Raw genomic sequence first — 14,923 nt, 5'->3', positions numbered from 1 at the left:
CGGTTCGGCTTCCCCATCCCGAGATCGGAGTGAATGTGCATGACCGTTACACTAGTTTCATCACCACACGCGACAATCCCTCCCCTACAACACCCATTGCCAAAATGTTCACCGGCATCGTCGAGAAAATCGGCAGTATGTCCCCACTACCACATCCTCCCACGACGCTGCGCTGACATCCCAGCCAGCCGTCTCCAAACTCGTCCAAAACGATGAAACATCCTCCGGCGGCGGAGGCACCTCCCTCACCATAAGCGACTGCGCCGAAATCCTCGGTGACTGCCACCTGGGAGACAGCATAAGCATCAATGGCACATGTCTGACCGTGACGGAGTTCGAGAAAGATTCGTTCAAGGTTGGAGTTTCACCTGAGACGCTACGACGCACGAACTTGGGTTCGCTGAAGGAGGGGAGTGGTGTGAACCTTGAACGCGCCGTGAGTGGCAGTACACGGATGGGCGGACACTTCGTGCAGGGACATGTCGACACCATCGCCACGATCCTCAAGACCACGCCGGACGGCAACGCCGTTACGTTCCGTCTGCAGCCTAAAGATAAGGGCGTGTTGCGCTACATTGTCGAGAAGGGATACGTCACGCTTGATGGAGCTTCGTTGACGATCACGAATGTGAACGATGATGAGGGTTGGTGGGAGGTGATGTTGATTGCGTATACGCAGGAGAAGATTGTGATGGGAGGGAAGAAGGAGGGTCAGGATGTGAATGTCGAGGTTGATATGGTGGGGAAGTATGTGGAGAAGAGCGTGAAGGCGTATTTCGAGACGAATGCTGGGGATGGGGGCGCCGTGTTGGAGAAGATGGTGCAGAGGATTGTGGATGGGAGGTTGAAGGGGAGGTAGGACGGTCTTGAGGCGAAGACAACATACAGTACAGGTATGATCTTCCGCTTTGCTTTGTTTTCATGAGAGCAATTCTGTTCCTGCCATTGACCGATGGGAGTCAGTATCGTTCCTTCCCTCCAGCACGAAGTGTTGCCTACCTTAGCACGCGAGGTGGCAAGAATCTCGCTCAAGCTAACGTTAAACCAACTTCACCCCGATTCTCACTCCACCACCAGCACGAACGCAACGAGGCGACGATTCATTCATGAAGACCATCAACCTCAACGGCGATGCCGCCATCACCGTGGGCGACGACCCTAACACTCAGATTCTAATCTACGCCTCCTCCGCCGTCCTCGCACAGGCCTCGCCTCAATTTGCAGCACTTTGGCAGACCAGCGAGATCGTGACTGACCTCTATTTCCCCAACGACAGCCCAGTTGCGTTTGCCTGTCTGATTATGATTTTACACCGCTGCCACGACGGCAGTACCTTGTTAGAGCCGGCACAGATGATAGGTACGATATTGCTTTCACTACCATCTGGATGACTCGCTGCTGATGGGCTGCAGACTTCGCCACGATAGCGCTCAACTACGGCTGCGTCGACAAGGTCAAAGGAACACCCGGCCTCTTTCCGCCAGAGACCATGATGCGCTACATCGCCAGGGATGCCGAAGCGGTTCGCAATCTCGCTGTGTCGGCGTACTTGCTGGATTGCCCGGAACTGTTTGAGAAGTACACCAGGCTGCTCCTCTTGACGACAGAGTCGACGTTGGCGTTAGCAACGAGCACGATCGGGAAGATGGTGCCGGTTGCTGTGTGGTGTACGTGGCTCCAAAGATAACAGGACGTGAGCACATGCTGACTCCTTGCCAATTCACCGATCTTCGGTGTCCGCGCACAACAGTCTTCCACCACAATCTTCTCAAGGCCGTTGCGGACGTAGGTCTAGATGATCTTGGAGGAAACAATCTGCAGACCATGTTCACGAAGATCTATGATCTTCAATACCCTAAGCTCGGAACGCAGGCACACTGTGGCGAATGCTACAGCCACAAGTATCCTCATGGAGGCGAGAGTTGGGACAAGATCAAGGAAGTCCTGCACGAGAACTGTGTTGGACTGTGTCTGGATTGTGTTCTGAGGGAGAGGGTTGACGTGGCGAGTGATGAGGTGTGCAGGATTGAGCATTTGTAGTGTAGCTTCGAGCTGCGACCGCATCAAGGCCGACGGATATGTACAGATCCTTGACAGCTAAAGAACAGCACTGAGAGACACAGCATGGCATCGAGCAGGAATTTGCGAGCGATAAGAAAGAGCTCTCGCTCATCCCGCTGACTACATATAGTGGTCTCATATTCTGAAACCTTCAATTGAAGAGTCTGCCTTGTCAATCACTCAAAGCCTGTTGTACACCGTGACGCCTTCGCTAAAACCCATTATGTCCACCCGCAGTGTTCACCGTGCCGTAATAAGCGAGGTCCTGGCTCATCTCTCCGTCGAAACACGACTCCCGAGAGTTTCGCCGCTGTATTCCGAGCCTGGTGACTGGCCGACAGTTTTTGGCTGCTTCTCCCATCATTCGAGCCCGTTTGTTCACGAAATCTTTCTGCTTGTGCTTGCAGTGGTGTTGCGGATGGTCGCTGGTCGTGGAGGAGTGTGTGTGATGTGTATTTGGAAGAATCTTGTCTCGATCACCTGTTTCCCTGTTTGATGATATCGCGCTCCGCTGGGTTGTATCGCAGGAGCTTCTCGATGAGGTCGACGTGCGTGAGCATCATGCGGCGGCAGCAGTAGCGGTTCAGGCCGAGTTGATCCATAGCGTCGCTGTGAGGAAGGGTATTAGTGGACGTTCTTGGCCGCCCAGGAGCCAGAATTTAGACATACCCATCTGACATGGTGTCGCCGTTGTCTTGCGGTGTGCCGATCAGTTCGACGTAGCGTTCGTAGAGGTCTGCGATGACCTGTGAGATGCGGTGGTTAGTAGGCGCACACGGCTTGGTGCTCGTGAGATCGTACCTTTCCACACGAGAAGCAGCGGATTGGGATAATCATGGCGGCGGTTTGGTCAAGTCTGGAGAGCTGTGATGTGTGGTGTTGTAAGGGTTGTCGCAAAGGTAGTGGAGGTGGTCGAGCATCGGGAGATGTCTCAAAAAGCTTAGTCAGGCTCGAAACTTTTTGGACCGAGATGCTGGAGCTTTTCGACCTTGACATTGGACGGCACACGACCATTCACTCATTGTGGTCAACTGAATACAAGCGACTTTTTGTACATTTGTGATCATGGCGAAGGATGCAGAGAGAAAGCGCAAGCTGGAGCATGATCAGCTCGACCAGACGACGACACCGAAACGCATGAAGCCATCGAAAGGCGACTCCACCAAGAAAGCAGCACCCAAGACGAACGGCGCCGATAGTCCTCAAGTCGTTGTCGCAAGACAGAGCAGCCTGAATGCTACAGCACAGCCCGACGAGGCTCCAATATTGAGCAGAACGCAAAGGAAGGCTGCTACGAAAAAGGCCAAACGCGATGCCGAGTCCTTCTTGAAAGACATGGCCCGAGAGATACCTTCTTCGAGTGCTGAGCAGCACGAGGAGGAGCCTTCGCCGAGGTTTCAGAAGCATAAGCACAGGAAGTATGCTGAGGATGTCGAGGAAGAAAGAGACGAGATCCGAGTTGCGACGCCAGCCAAAGCCAATGGTATCAAGACAGAGACACAGACTGTCGTAAAGACGGAGGACATCGAGCAAGCGGATCCTGGTGCAGTTCAAACGAAGCCTAAAAAGAGCAAGAAGAGGAAGTCGCAGCAGCAGGATGCTTTGGTGCCATCGCAGGACGTGCAAGAACGGCGAAACTCAGTGGCGGACGTGTTGGACACATCCGTAAGCAGCAAGAAGGAGAAGAAGGCGAAGAAGGCGCTGGATAAGTCTGTTGCTACGTTCGATGTTGGCGAAGCTATCACCGCTCCCAACGCACACGGATGGTCTCTTTCACCACCAGCTGCTGGCCGTTACCTGAACCACGACTCTCTGTTCGTGCAGGACGAGAATGATGAAGACTGCTTGATTGCCGCGACCGTCCGTGAGGTGCAGCTGTTATCGCTGGAGACGTCTTTGATGATAAGATCCCACATAGTTCCGGACGGCAGAAGCATTGTATGCTACTCCAGAAGTGCGAGCGATCCAGACAGCGTGGACCTGGCCTACGATAACGGCACGAGGGTGCAATGGAACTGGATCACAGAGGCTGTTGTGAGAGGCACATTTCCGGCGCAGGAGAACATCGTAGCCCTGACCACTTCCACGGCGATCGATGACAGCTTAGAGCAGTTCTACATTACTTGCTCTGATGATGGCTATCACTCCATCATTGGCGACCGAAAAGCATTGTACACGACCCAAAGGAGACTTAACGGCATCAAGGTCTTGCATGAAGGCGTATACATTGTCTGCCTCAGCGCCACTGCGCTCATTCTCGGAGCACGAAAGGCGCCAGACCAGCCTGACTACACCTGGGTTGAGGTTCCAGTAGACATGCCACTGCATTGTTTTGATGCGAGAACGATCTTCTCGCGTCCTGACAAGAAGAAGCAAAGCAAGCGACCAGAGCTGACTGTTGCAGTTGGCAACGCCGAAGGACAAATCCACCTCTACTCAGACTTGTCTACCTTGTTCGTATCTCCGTCACAAATCACTCTACCGGCCCCAAGAGTGTTGCACTGGCATCGCAATGCTGTTTCTACTGTCAAGTTCTCCCAGGATGGTCACTACCTCATCTCTGGTGGCAAGGAGACAGTGCTTGTGCTTTGGCAGCTGGAAACCGGCAAACAGCAGCACCTTCCCCATCTCGGATCAGAAGTTGAACGTGTAGTTGTCAGCCCAGATGGTACTCGCTACGCTTTGCATATGGGTGACAATTCGATCATGGTGCTTAGCACTACCGAGCTAAACCCAGTGGCCAACTTTGCAGGTCTTCAATTACCAGTTGTCACCGAAAGCATGGTTGCCCAGGGAATAATGCTTCCACGCACGAACGCGATACTGCATCCTAAGGATCCTTACCAACTTCTGATGACAGTGCCGTCAACTCAACCAAAGACTGTGCAAGATGTGGCCACCCGACCCTTCCTGCAAGCATTCGACATCCGCAACTCGCGCCACATCAGCAGGCAGGCGTTGAGTCGAAACAACATCACAGACTTTACTACCGGCCCTGAAAAGACGCTCATTTCCCCCCCCGATGTAGCCCTCATGGCGGTAAGCACTGATGGGAAGTGGCTCGCCACTGTCGATGAGTGGGTCCCGCCCGGAACAGACCTGGAGCATGTTCTGGCCAAGACTGCTGGGCTGGATATCGCTGAAGTCATCGAGCTGCGAGAAGAACAGCAGCGCAGGCGTGAGATACATCTCAAGTTCTGGCGATGGGACGAGGCACAGGAGATGTGGACCTTAAGCACGAGAGCAGACTCACCTCACGCACTATCATCTAGTGCGAATGCTGATGCTGGACCTGGCCGAATACTCAAGCTCGTGTCAGATCCCACCTCGAACAGCTTTGCCACCATTGGTGAGGATAGTAAGATCAAGGTCTGGCGGCCGACAACCAGGACGAGACACGGCGTCCCGCTGAAGGAGGCAGACGGCAGGGACTCGATCGACTACGTCTGTCGGCATACTGTCCCATTGCCGGTACCGTCAGAACTCCCAGATCGTGCCGACTCGCCAATGGAGGACGCTGAAGACAATGAAAAGGAAGAGATACTGGAAGATGCATGCCTCGTCTATTCTCAAGATGGCTCGATGCTCGCTTGCGCTCAGGTCTCGAATAATGACAACGCGCTGCCGCTAGTCCACTTCATCTCGCCCAAGACTGGTGTCCTCATCACATCGAAAGCTGGACTCGTTGCCGCCGAGCAGGAGCTTCTCGACTTTGGCTTTCTCGACCGATACTTCATCAGCCTCTCTACAGGATCCGTACGCGTGTGGAACTTGATCGATGACAGTCATCACTTTACCATTGGTCTCTCCGCGCGAGAGGACCAAGAGAATGCCGTGCTTGCTCTGAACCACTTTGACGAGACGTTTGCGATAGTATCGTACGATCCAGTCAGGGGCACAGATGAGCCAACGCCGAAGGTCCAAGTCTACAGCACCAAGGCACCACAATGTCTCTTCGATTTGAACCTCGTGGCCACTCCAGCCGCGATCTTGGCTGGTAATGGTGTGAAGGGCTTCACGATCCTGTTCGAGGATGGCACAATCCGGACACTTTCTTCAAGCACGGCATCATCCGTTCGTCGCGGCAGTATCTTTGACAAGGCTATCACCGAAGATCCAGTCACCAACGACTCTGCATTGGCGATCGTCGAAGACACAGAAGGCGATCAGCTCCTCGCCGGCATGGGCAATCTCGCGCTTCCAGCCGGCGAAGCCATCGGTGATAATGTTGAAGATGATAGACCTGTAATAAGACCGGAGCAACTAGCCGGCGTCCTCGATGTCGGACAAAGCTTCGCCCTGCCACCTGTGAGGGATATGTTCCAGAATGTGGTTGAGCTTTTTGCACGCAAACCAAGGAGGAATTTGGTGTCGGCTGTGGATGATATGGTCATGATTGATGCGTGAGTCAGCGCAAAGCATTATCTGGCAATGCATTGATGTATGCATATAACCAAAATTGTATAGATCCAATACTTCGAGCAAGACTCGCTGCACATCGTACGACAGAGCATATTGTGACCTAACCTGCTTCGCGACCGCACAAGAACGATGAGGAGGAGTTTTACTCCTTTTGCACCTCATCTTGAGATATAATCTTCTGCTTTATACTGGCATCAGCTAGTCTTTGTGGCGACCACATGCTGCTCAGTCGGACAAGCTGAATATGGGTTGACCATCTGCGGTACCTCGACAATCATCTTCGCCTTGGTCGCTCAGTCAGTGAGATGCTCATTGAATGGAGGCCGTGCTCGCCTGCTGCCTCGCAGCTGCCATCAACTTCATGCGCAGCTCTGCAGATGGCCTGGCTATCGAGATGGAGGTGATTGTCTTCGTCTTTTTGCTACTTGAGTCATCTTTCACCAGATTTCCAACAAGTCTGGATCATTTTGCAGCGCCCTCTGGTGTAACTCGAGTATATGTACTGCTGTGCATCACGAGACATCGACAGTCGTCTCCGGCTTGGTGGCGTAGTCGCAGAGCATCAGCCGATCGACTAGCACGGACATGGTGATGCTTCCATATGCCAATGAGGTATCTGATGGCCTCACCTGGTTCCGGTAGCTATCAAAACGAAGGCGATTGTTTTGTCCTTTTTGCATCAGGATCCGACCGGCTCTGGACAAGGCTGCATTGCATGGATGTGCCAGGCATCACTTGGTCATCTGCATTTCCTCCATATAGTGAGTGTGGGCGTCTTCTTCGAATAGCACCTACCTCTACAGCCACCTTCACCTCGATGGTGTAGTCATCATTGATTGAAGAACACGACCTAGAACTCTTCGGTCTAATGGGCAAGCATTTGGCCCTCAGCTCTGCGTGCTGCGCGGCCATCGCGATCATGTCGACTCTTTCATAGATGAACGAATGCGGTGATACCTGAGCAACAATGCCCATCAGATCTCGCCGTAGATTCTATCGCCCTTTTGACAGAAGTCTGCAAGCGCATTCGGAGCATTTCGGCCTCGTTGGAAGTCCGAATTTCCTCGTGCTGCTGGCAAGTCCCTTCCGATCCGGTTCTGGCAAGCGGCAGTCGCCTCCGAAATCATCTACATGTAGCAGATTGAATTTGAGGCAAGTCTCAGCGACAATACACTTTACTGCGGAATTCCGTTTTGGAGAATTGCTGACATGAGCAAGCTCCAAGCAGGGTTCTGATCCTGGCTGCAGACATGCTTAGCTGATCCCGAGGTTACACAACAGACTGCCGCGCTACGATCTGACTGCATTAACAATCAGGCCCATCGGCGTCTTACACTCCTTCTACGACCTGCCAATGGTAAATCGCCCATCCAATCGACTCCTCACGGCTACCAAGCTGTTCGGTGATCAAAGCTGAGCGGGCCAATATTGGCACCGCCACGTCGCAGACATGGGCTGAACATTCTACTGGCACTGCACACTGTGTACAGTCCTGGGCATAGTTTTTACAACCCCTGTTCTTCCACCTTTCCTCATTAGGAAGGATGTATCCACTGCTTGGCGTAGCTCACCACCTGGTGTGTCCTCCATTGTTGGCTATTACTGCCTCGCAGCGTTCTCGCATACTCTTGCATATACGTTGTATGTCCTCAGGTGTGAGCTTGGCCCATTCTTGATAGTGAGATTGAAGGTAGCAACACCTTCTGAGATGGACATGGATAGCCGGAAGGGGTTGGCGTAAATACAGGGGTTGTAGAAACTATGCCCAGGACTGTACAGGCAGGCAATGACACTTCCGAACAACTCGCCACGTGCAATGCTGCTCGCCCTAAATGCCCTGTGCACCAACCACATGAATTTACGACTCATCCCGCGAGCAAGATGCAATGAGCGGTAGAACCTTCCGCACGAACCGCTTGGGAACCGCAGCACATGGTGGCAGACATACGCTCGTAGTGGTGCCAAGATGGACTGATAGGTAATCACTTTTCAACGACATCCTATGAGGGCAAAGTTGGGCTGAGGTGATATCCTTATATCGCAGGTGGGTGCCACGGCTGCGGGTTCACATGTTCAGCTGCTTCGGCTACTTGACCTGAACATACCGCACCTTGTGTCTTAACTTGATCTGTAACACTATCATCAGAGCAACATGGCGTCGTGGAGTAGCTCACCGCAGGTTGAGGTGCAGATACAATTCGGCAGTGAAGAGAAATCGAGAGCCATCGTTCACGCTCCGACATATGTGGGCAACGAGTACATCACCGGCACTGCGACGTTCAATCTGCGCGAGGACTATGAAGGCATGCGATACAAGATCGCCGTCAAGGGTGCGTGGATTTGACAACGAGGAATAGCTGAACAGAGGTGCTGATACTGAAAGCAGGTGTCGTTCAGACCACGTTTACTGAGCTTCCAGCAGGTGGGCTGCAAAGCACTTCGAGCGTTGAGACCCAGACAGTGAGTCGACCATGATCACATGCAACTTGGAGACAGGACTGACGTCAAGGAGTTCCTATCTGCCACCTTGTTCGAGGGAACCCGACCTGCGATTTTGGCAGATAACAAGAGGCATATAGCCAGGGTGCCGTTCAAGTTCAACCGGACAGACAACCACGACAGCTCGTCCGACTCTACCCGATCATCAGGCCACGCCTTCAAACATTTCCTGCCATCGGTAGACTCGAAAATAGCCAGCAAGCACTGGTCAAGCAACTTCAAGTCAGGTCCAGATGCCCAGTATAGTGTCAAATACACCATCACTGCCACTGCAGTATCCGAGAGGAAACGAGTGTTCTCGGCGTCCAGATCCTTCTCTTATGCTCCCAGTATCATCGATGCGAGCCCCATAGCTCTTGAGGACTTCCCGGAGGAGTATGTGGTCCGCACCACGAAGGCCATCAACAAGTCGTCCTCGTCGACTGCTCGCATTGGCATGATCAGTCAGGAGCCGCGAGCGTTGGTCTTGCAACGGAGTGCTGCTACTGGGGAGACCGATATCAATCTCTTTCTAATGCTTTTCCGGGACGGAGCAATCAGTTTTGGGAAAGAGTCGTTACCCAAACGAGCACGTATCAAGGCAGAACTGCGCACAACGACCATTGTCATGGACCGTGCTGGCACGCCAGCGGCACACACTCTTCCTGGTGCCCTGAAGACGAGAGCAGTCATCAAGCAAGAGAAGAGCTTTGCGCAGGAGTACACACTGCCACTAAACCAATGGCACTGTCCCGACTCCGAGAGTGAAGGTACGTTGCTGCGAGGATTCAGGTTGACTGGAAGCTAATTTTGTCAATAGGAGAGCATGGTACAATGACCGAAGAAGTTCTGACCAATGCACTGCATGTCCCGTTCAAGGTCTCTGCAAGTCGACCACTCCCGACAGCGTTCTTTTCGCCTCTTCTGTCAAGACGCTATGCCATCGACCTGGCATTGACATTCGATGATGACAATAGCACAGCGGTGAAGCTGCGACTACCACTGCAGATCGGGTACGAAACCTGAACGCCAACGCTAGAAATCCTTTGGCATTTCGTGATGATACCTAATCCCAGTCGAGGAAGCGATCATGATCGATACTTGGATGTATCCAATGGCAATACCCATCCGATTAGGAGTGGCCGTGTCCGTGACATTCTTCAGGCAGTTGCACCAGCAATATCACGGCGATACTGCTCGGATCTGTACAATGTAGCAAAGCGCTTAGCTGAGTCCTTCTCAACTCTCCATGGAGCACCTTGCCAGCGCACAAAGCAAACCTGGCAAAAGGACTAGCTAGAGAGCGCTTACGCCAGGCGGTCCCCGGCCACTTCACCAGGCACCTCTTGGCGGCAAGATGGAGCGATGTCGTTTACGAAAGCAGTGATTGACATCGATGGCGACCGGAGACGAACAGCAGTGTTCAACGATCTTGAGACCGCCTCGGCCATTACAGCGTCTTCGTGCCGCGGAGTGACATTCCTCTCTCGAGTGTCCTAGCAAAATCCAGAATCTCAGCAAATCAGCCAGTGTCGTTGGCAGCTCGCACTAAAAGTGAAGGTGACTCCGCTGCACGAAGAGGCTGTATGAAGGAGTCTTTTGGGCAAGTGCCCTGCTTACCACTAACGTTTCAGCATGTCGAGCGAGTCCAAGCTCAGATATCACGCAGGGGTCTTTTCACACACAAACGGACGAAAACAGGCCGTGCGTTGCTAACATCTGAAAATAGACGGGGTTACGGACATCACACTGTGATGGCGTGCGGAGACTCGTCTTGATTGGCTTAAAGCTGATATCAAGGCCACGACATCACGATCAAACAACACCCCTGCTGATGTCGTGAAAGTTGGTCACAGCTCAAACTCTGTTCAATATCACGTCCAGCAAGAAAACAGGGCGATCGAACGGGCCCCAACTGTGATCCGCAGCAAGTGTATGACCACGCGGCCATTCCCATTGCTCGTAAAAGCATCCCAACGACATCCTGTCTAGACCATGAACCAGCATCAAGAACGTTTTAAAGCAAAAGCCGTCTCTCGGCAGTCTCCAGATCCTAGTGCCAACGCGAATTCTCCCCAGGGGTCTTCTCCAGGCTGTTCCATGCCAATCACATCAGCCCTGCAGAGCATGAGATTGTTAATGCCCACTTTCCACGTTATGTCGCTCCGTCAAACGTAAGCGAGCTGTCAAATACAACGGCAGACAAATGCTTGCCGTCCTCCACGACCATCGGCTGCTTTGTTGTATCGATTTGGGCGCCTGCGTGGCCAAGAGCGACATCGATGCCAGTCTCGTGTTCTACCGTCATTATCCCGAGACCGGCCTCTCCGGAACGTCGATATAGCACCAAGCTGCTACACCTCCAAGGCGTGGCACGATGGCCTTGCCTATGAATAGGCCCGGTGCCGCAAAGCGCACTAGGTCACACCCATTGCTGGTAGAGGGCCTGTCCACTTGCCTGGTGGACAGGCCCTCGCTGCTATCACATCTTTATAATCTATAAAACTCTCGTTAGATTGCATTCATTACATCTTACTTATACAATCTTTCCCACCTTCGTCTTCCCTTCTTCCCGACCACGAAGGACGAAGCCCCGATTTTCACCATGCAGTCGATGATTCTTTTCGCTGCCGCTCTTATGGGCGCCGCCGTAAACGGCTTCGTTCTCCCACGTACTGATGACCCTGATTGTATAGTCGATGGCTATTAGAGCTGCAGAGACCGGCTGACACGTTTCTAGGCGAGACCAAGGCCACAGACTGCGGTTCGACCAGCAACATCAAATACACTGTCGTCAAGGGTGACACCCTCACCTCCATTGCCAAGAAATTCAAGTCCGGCATTTGCAACATCGTATCCGTCAACAAACTCGCCAACCCCAACCTCATCGAGCTCGGCGCAACCCTCATCATCCCAGAGAACTGTTCTAACCCCGACAACAAGTCCTGCGTGTCGACACCGGCCGAGCCCACCGAGACTTGCGTGCCAGGTCTTCCAGGCAGCTACACCATCGTCAGCGGCGACACTCTCACCAACATCTCCCAGGACTGTAAGTAACGTCCGGTGCAGAAACCTTGATGAGACACCTGGGACACACAGGACGCTCATGGCTTCTGGCCCCTCCTTTTGAAACACTTGGGCTAACATACTCTCCCGTTAGTCAACATCACGCTCGACTCCCTCATCGCTGCCAACACTCAGATCGAGAACCCAGATGCCATCGATGTTGGCCAGATCATCACCGTCCCAGTCTGCCCATCGTCCCAGTGCGAGGCTGTCGGTACTTACAACATTGTGGCCGGTGACCTTTTCGTCGATTTGGCCGCTACCTACCACACCACTATCGGTCAGATTAAGGCTCTCAACAACAACGTTAACCCATCTAAGCTCAAGGTTGGTCAGCAGATCATTCTGCCACAGGACTGCAAGAACGTCACTACTGCTGTGGCATAAGTGATCTGTCAGGTGTGAAGATGGTCGGGACAGAATGGTCTTGTACTTAAACTCAGCGTGTTGAGAGTAACTGTGTGTATACATCAGCTATTCGACAACTCAGGTCTGGAGACAGTCTTCAGTATGGTTTCTACTCCTGGCAAGTCATCGTTCCCAAACGCGAATGTATTGTCACTTTCCTGCATTGTGGATGTACTGAGCATCACGACAAGAGCTCTCTGCATTGATGTTGTTGCAGGCAATTAGCGCGCATCTCTTTTGATGACGCTCGATTCCGTCTTAGCAGGAGGGGCAATCTACATGCAATGTACTGCTGTGATGTTGATGACCATGAGGACACGTCGAAGGAGAAGCGCAGACGCGTGCTGGTCAATGCATCAAAACAAAGTGGATCTCAGTTGATCCTCCAGCATCCTCGACGACACCTCCTGCCTTCCTACATCCCACAACACGTCAACACCAACATCGTGCAATCCATGTCTCAGCAAACATTGCTTGAGAGTCATGCGTTCCCCTTGTCATCATGTCCGTGCAATCACAAGCTCTCGGAGGGCATCATCGCGGCTGTGCGGCACATCGCTCGTTGTGCAGCATCCCAAACGAGCGCTGACAACTGCCGAGTAATCATTAACACATACAAGCCAAGTCGGCGTCTTTCCCTCCTTCAACCAACAGTAGTACTATGGCCGATGAGACGACAAAGACATTCCGCATCGCCATTGTCGGCGGCGGTCTAGGCGGCCTCTTCTGTGCGCTGGCTATTCGCCACCATTGCGATGCAGCTTCCGTTTCATTACAGATTGACGTTTATGAGCAGGCTTCGCAGTACAAGGAGATCGGTGCAGGCATTGGAGTTGGCGTCAATGCCGCTAGGCTGTTTCACAAGCTTGACCTGGGAGAAAGACTGAATGCTATCTCAGGCAAGCGTGGGACAACATGGCTGACCTTTCGAAGATTCGACAATAGCGAGCAGATCTTTTCGGTAAAGGTCGATGGTGAGCTAAAGACAGTGCGGCAGGCGTCTTGCTCTCGTACAGACCTTCTGGAGCTTCTGCGGGTGGCGATTGAGGAGCGAAACACTGCAAATCTGCATACGAATATGAGGACAACGCATGTTGAGGTGGGTCGACATTTCACCCATGGACTATCGTTGTATTGACTCGCCGGAAGGACCTGGACGACTCCGTGCGACTGCACTTCACCGACGGTACTGTGCGCGAAGCTGACCTCGTCATTGCCTGCGATGGGATACACTCTGCCGTCCGGCGCCAATTCGTCCAAGATGATCCTCTCTTCTCTGGCTGGATTGCATACCGCGGCATTGTGCCCTTACCATCGCTAGATCCATGGCCCTTCCCGGAATGGCCCAACCTCTGGGTAGCCAAGCACAAGCACTTCCTGATCTTTCCCATAAGTTCTAACAAGGAGCTCAACATCGTGGCCTTTGTGGCAAAGTCCGAGGATCAAATTGGGGACCTGAAGGAGAGTTGGACGAGCACCTGCGACAAGCAGGAGCTTGAGGACGACTTTGCTGAGTTTGATGGAGAAGTGCAGAAGATCATCAAGCTGATGCCACAGGAGTCCTCGAAATGGCGAATCAACGATCGGCCAGCGCTGGGGCAGTGGCACTACATGGACGGTAAAGTCATCCTGCTTGGCGATGCAGCTCACGCAACTACGCCTCACCTTGGGGCTGGAGCTGGCCAGTCCTTTGAAGATGGATGGGTGCTCGGCAGAGCCTTGAGCGAGTACCTCTCATCGTCACCACGACCACACTTCCAGTCGCTAGCAACAACGGCAAACTTGTATCAGAAGGTCCGACTACCTCGAGCTCAGATGGTGCAAAAGGCTTCACGTATCGCAGGGAGTTCGTATGAGCTGCAAACAGACCGGCTGAAAGATCTCAGCTTCGAGGAATGCTTGCCCATGCTAGCTGAGTCGACAGAGAAGAGGATGAGGACGGTGTGGGAGGAAGATCTCGATACTGTGTACGAGACGGCTCGCGATAGCAGCATATGAAACCAATCTGCTCAGGTCCTGCCTGCCCCAGGCCATCGAGACAGCGTCCAATTCCTACCAGCGTTACACTGCATACCCGATCTCTGACAGGGAAGCGTGGGCCCTGCAGCCACGTGCGTCAAGCAAGGTGGCACCTTCCCATATCCCTCACACTCAGACTTTGTTCTTCCTGCTCTCCTGTACCCACCCCCTTGCACCCAGCGGCCACAATGACTACTCACAGGACTCCTCACGCCGACCCTTTCAATCCAGACCCAGCTCCCACGCCATGGACCCTCCAAGGCGACATGTTCTGGCTCATACTCACACTCAAGAACCCGCTGCCATCAAACACCTACGACTCGCTAACCGCCAGCACCTTGACACTCGATCAAGCGACTTCAAAGGAGGCCTAGGGATGATTCAGGTAATACAGTACCACGACAGTCCAGTAGGCCCTACAATGAGCTCCTCATCATACCCGGCACCTTCACCGTGCCTGGTGGTAACG

General features: G+C 53.1%; 7 protein-coding genes across 7 annotated transcripts; 6 read left to right on the top strand and 1 right to left on the bottom strand.

Annotated features, from left to right (window-relative positions):
- Positions 1-104: 104 nt before the first annotated feature.
- On the top strand, positions 105-859 carry CLAFUR5_10090 (Riboflavin synthase; the record flags this gene model as incomplete). The annotated part of the gene is made up of 2 exons (XM_047909238.1): positions 105-135; positions 189-859. The coding sequence occupies 2 exons, from the start codon at positions 105-107 to the stop codon at positions 857-859; spliced, it is 702 nt and encodes a 233-aa protein (XP_047764642.1).
- A 247-nt stretch (positions 860-1,106) lies between these two features.
- On the top strand, positions 1,107-2,101 carry CLAFUR5_10089 (uncharacterized protein; the record flags this gene model as incomplete). The annotated part of the gene is made up of 4 exons (XM_047909237.1): positions 1,107-1,359; positions 1,413-1,667; positions 1,751-2,016; positions 2,069-2,101. The coding sequence occupies 4 exons, from the start codon at positions 1,107-1,109 to the stop codon at positions 2,099-2,101; spliced, it is 807 nt and encodes a 268-aa protein (XP_047764301.1).
- Positions 2,102-2,537: 436 nt separating this feature from the next.
- Positions 2,538-2,898, bottom strand: CLAFUR5_10088 (DNA-directed RNA polymerases I, II, and III subunit RPABC5; the record flags this gene model as incomplete). Its single annotated transcript, XM_047909236.1, has 3 exons — positions 2,538-2,670; positions 2,731-2,807; positions 2,863-2,898. The coding sequence occupies 3 exons, from the start codon at positions 2,896-2,898 to the stop codon at positions 2,538-2,540; spliced, it is 246 nt and encodes an 81-aa protein (XP_047764302.1).
- Positions 2,899-3,126: 228 nt separating this feature from the next.
- Positions 3,127-6,468, top strand: CLAFUR5_10087 (U3 small nucleolar RNA-associated protein 17; the record flags this gene model as incomplete). The annotated part of the gene is made up of 1 exon (XM_047909235.1): positions 3,127-6,468. One exon carries the CDS (start codon positions 3,127-3,129, stop codon positions 6,466-6,468), a length of 3,342 nt encoding a protein of 1,113 aa, XP_047764297.1.
- A 2,167-nt stretch (positions 6,469-8,635) lies between these two features.
- Positions 8,636-9,987, top strand: CLAFUR5_10086 (uncharacterized protein; the record flags this gene model as incomplete). Its single annotated transcript, XM_047909234.1, has 4 exons — positions 8,636-8,813; positions 8,870-8,943; positions 8,996-9,731; positions 9,782-9,987. The coding sequence occupies 4 exons, from the start codon at positions 8,636-8,638 to the stop codon at positions 9,985-9,987; spliced, it is 1,194 nt and encodes a 397-aa protein (XP_047764298.1).
- A 1,579-nt stretch (positions 9,988-11,566) lies between these two features.
- Positions 11,567-12,414, top strand: CLAFUR5_10085 (Ecp6; the record flags this gene model as incomplete). Its single annotated transcript, XM_047909233.1, has 3 exons — positions 11,567-11,651; positions 11,702-12,010; positions 12,122-12,414. 3 exons carry the CDS (start codon positions 11,567-11,569, stop codon positions 12,412-12,414), a joined length of 687 nt encoding a protein of 228 aa, XP_047764299.1.
- A 682-nt stretch (positions 12,415-13,096) lies between these two features.
- On the top strand, positions 13,097-14,433 carry CLAFUR5_10084 (Salicylate hydroxylase; the record flags this gene model as incomplete). The annotated part of the gene is made up of 2 exons (XM_047909232.1): positions 13,097-13,534; positions 13,585-14,433. The coding sequence occupies 2 exons, from the start codon at positions 13,097-13,099 to the stop codon at positions 14,431-14,433; spliced, it is 1,287 nt and encodes a 428-aa protein (XP_047764300.1).
- Between the last annotated feature and the right edge of the window lie 490 nt (positions 14,434-14,923).

The sequence above is a fragment of the Fulvia fulva genome, chromosome 7 (genome assembly GCF_020509005.1).
Source record: "Fulvia fulva chromosome 7, complete sequence".
Taxonomy (NCBI): Eukaryota; Fungi; Ascomycota; class Dothideomycetes; order Mycosphaerellales; family Mycosphaerellaceae; genus Fulvia; species Fulvia fulva.
This window is presented reverse-complemented; position numbering and strand designations above follow the sequence as displayed.